This window comes from Mustela putorius, unplaced genomic scaffold, assembly GCF_011764305.1.
Source record: "Mustela putorius furo isolate JIRA1106 unplaced genomic scaffold, ASM1176430v1.1 tig00000095_pilon_pilon_pilon, whole genome shotgun sequence".
Classification (NCBI taxonomy): domain Eukaryota; kingdom Metazoa; phylum Chordata; class Mammalia; order Carnivora; family Mustelidae; genus Mustela; species Mustela putorius.
The window spans coordinates 28,994,890-28,997,155 of NW_025421280.1; the positions used below are offsets into that span (position 1 = coordinate 28,994,890).

At 46.7% G+C, this 2,266-nt stretch overlaps 1 protein-coding gene across 1 annotated transcript; it reads right to left on the reverse strand.

The window, feature by feature from the left end:
- Positions 1 to 391: 391 nt before the first annotated feature.
- LOC101691162 (olfactory receptor 10H1) lies at positions 392 to 1,339 on the reverse strand. Its single transcript, XM_004761108.1, has one exon. It carries the CDS (start codon positions 1,337 to 1,339, stop codon positions 392 to 394), a length of 948 nt encoding a protein of 315 aa, XP_004761165.1.
- Between the last annotated feature and the right edge of the window lie 927 nt (positions 1,340 to 2,266).

Here is a 2,266-nt window from a genome sequence, read left to right on the forward strand (position 1 = left end):
GTAACCTTGCAAAATCCATGTTGTAGGTACCCATTGCTGCCTAGTAGAAGGTGGGGAACTGACATCCTCCATTTCTCTTCATAATATGGATTAATAGTTGTGGAAGTAATTAGACCTTCTGGCAGGAGAAGAACAGATCCTAGGTTTGATGCTGCCTAGTAAAGTGTCCTGCAGCAGGTAAGAATCATGAAATCTGATTTTCTCTGTGTATCACCATCTCATACATCTTAATACACTCTTAAGTTGATTAACCATTGTGTGTACAGTTGAATGTTGCCTTCAAAGTTCCTTGTAAACCTTAAAGCATCAGATAAATATAGGTTATTGCATTTCTAATGATAGCATCTGATAACATGATTTAAGCTGTTTCCAAACAATTCCTCCCAGATCATCATATTTTTTCTGGGTAGAGTTTGCTGAGGAAGGTCTTCTTCATGGCAGTCTTCAGCTCCTTGTTTCTGAGACTAAAGATAATAGGGCTGAGGAAGGGTGTGAGGATTGTGTAGGTGATGCCCATCAGAGTGTCCCCTTCCAGAGACTGAGGAGCCTTGGGCTTGAGGTAGATGACAGAAGCAAATCCATAGTGCACAACCACCACAGTGAGGTGGGACGCACAGGTGGAGAAAGCCTTGTGCCGGCCCTCTGCAGAAGGGATTTTCAAGATGGCAGCCACGATGAAGGCATAAGAGAGGAGGATGAGGAGAAAGCAGCCCAGCAGGGCAGTGATGCACACCAGGCCCACACCCAAGGCCACTATTGGTACATCAGTTCCACAGGCCAGCTTCAACAGTGGTGGCACATGGCAAGCAAAATGGTGAATTTCATTGGGTCCACAGAAGGTTAGGCGGAAAACGGCCATGGTTACCACCAGCCCCATGACAGAGCCACCAACCCAGGACCAGGCCACCAGGCAGGAGCAGCCGCGGGGGCTCATGAGCACATTGTAGCGCAAGGGGTGGCAGATGGCCACATAGCGGTCGTAGCCCATGATGGTGAGAAGGAAGGAGTGGGTGAAGCCAAACATGAAGGAGAAGAACATCTGACTGGCACAGGCTGCAAAGACAATGGCATGGTAGGTGGAGAGCAGGTCAGCCAGTAGGCGTGGGGTGATGGCCAAGGTGTAGAGGATCTCAGAGATGGAGAGGGCACACAGAAAGAGGTACATGGGTGTGTGCAGGCTGCGCTCACTCCAGACAGTGGCCATGATGAGCAGGTTTCCCAGCAGCGTGAACAGGTACATCAGCAGGAACAGAAAGAAGAACATCAGCTGAAGGTGGGGGAAGGTGGAGAAACCCACCAGTATGAATTCAGTCACCACTGAGAAGTTGCTTCTCTGCATAGAGGCTATATCTGGGATGAAGTGTGACAGAGAGAGGTCAGCTACTGGATGGGGAAAGGCTTTCTCCATACCTGGAATGGCTCAGGAAGCTGCCCCTGATCAGTGACCGCTGGCATTTGTGAAAATTAGTAGAGGGAAATCTCACTAAAATGCACTGGAAGGTTTCAGCAGGAAGAGCTCTCATACCTTGCCCCTCCTGGTGGATTGCAAACTGGACAAGACAGGAAGAGGTGGACTTGACCTTGGGTATGGATACTACTTCCTGCCCCTAACAGTTCTCCTTTTGAGAAACCACTATACTTTGAATTCTCCATTTATTCTAATGGACTTTTAATAACAGCTTTGCTATCTTACCCCTGTTCTTCTTAAGAATTCTACCTCTTGTTTGTTCCCCTCAACCTGCCTTCGATTTTTCGGTAGCTTGTTTGCACTAGATTGTGATTCCCTTTTATTCCCAAATAAACACATCTTTTGCTGGTAAAATAACTGTTTTTATTTTTAATGTTAACACATTGATTGAATTCCCACCCTGGGCCTCTTATGATTTAACCCTCTCATTATTTTAATAAAGAAGGTGCTGTTTTTATCACCAACATTTTGAGTATCTTGAGCATACTCATTGAGAATATTGGTGTACATAGAGGTTGGGCTACTGGCTCAAGGTGATGCTGTCAAAATGGCAGAGCTAAGACTTGAACCCATGCCTGACTGTCTCCAAAGACTATGCTTTTCACTATCCTTCTGGATTGCCTACCAAAATGAGAACATTCTTCCACTGGAGCTTCCACCCATTGTCCCTGGGTTCCCTACTCCTTTCCGATAAACCCTGTTCTCCCCATAGCCTCAGAGACCACAAGAGACCCTTTCCCCATGACTACAGCTCCTTGGATCAGCTTGCCCCTCTAACTTAAATCAGATTCTTCCCCT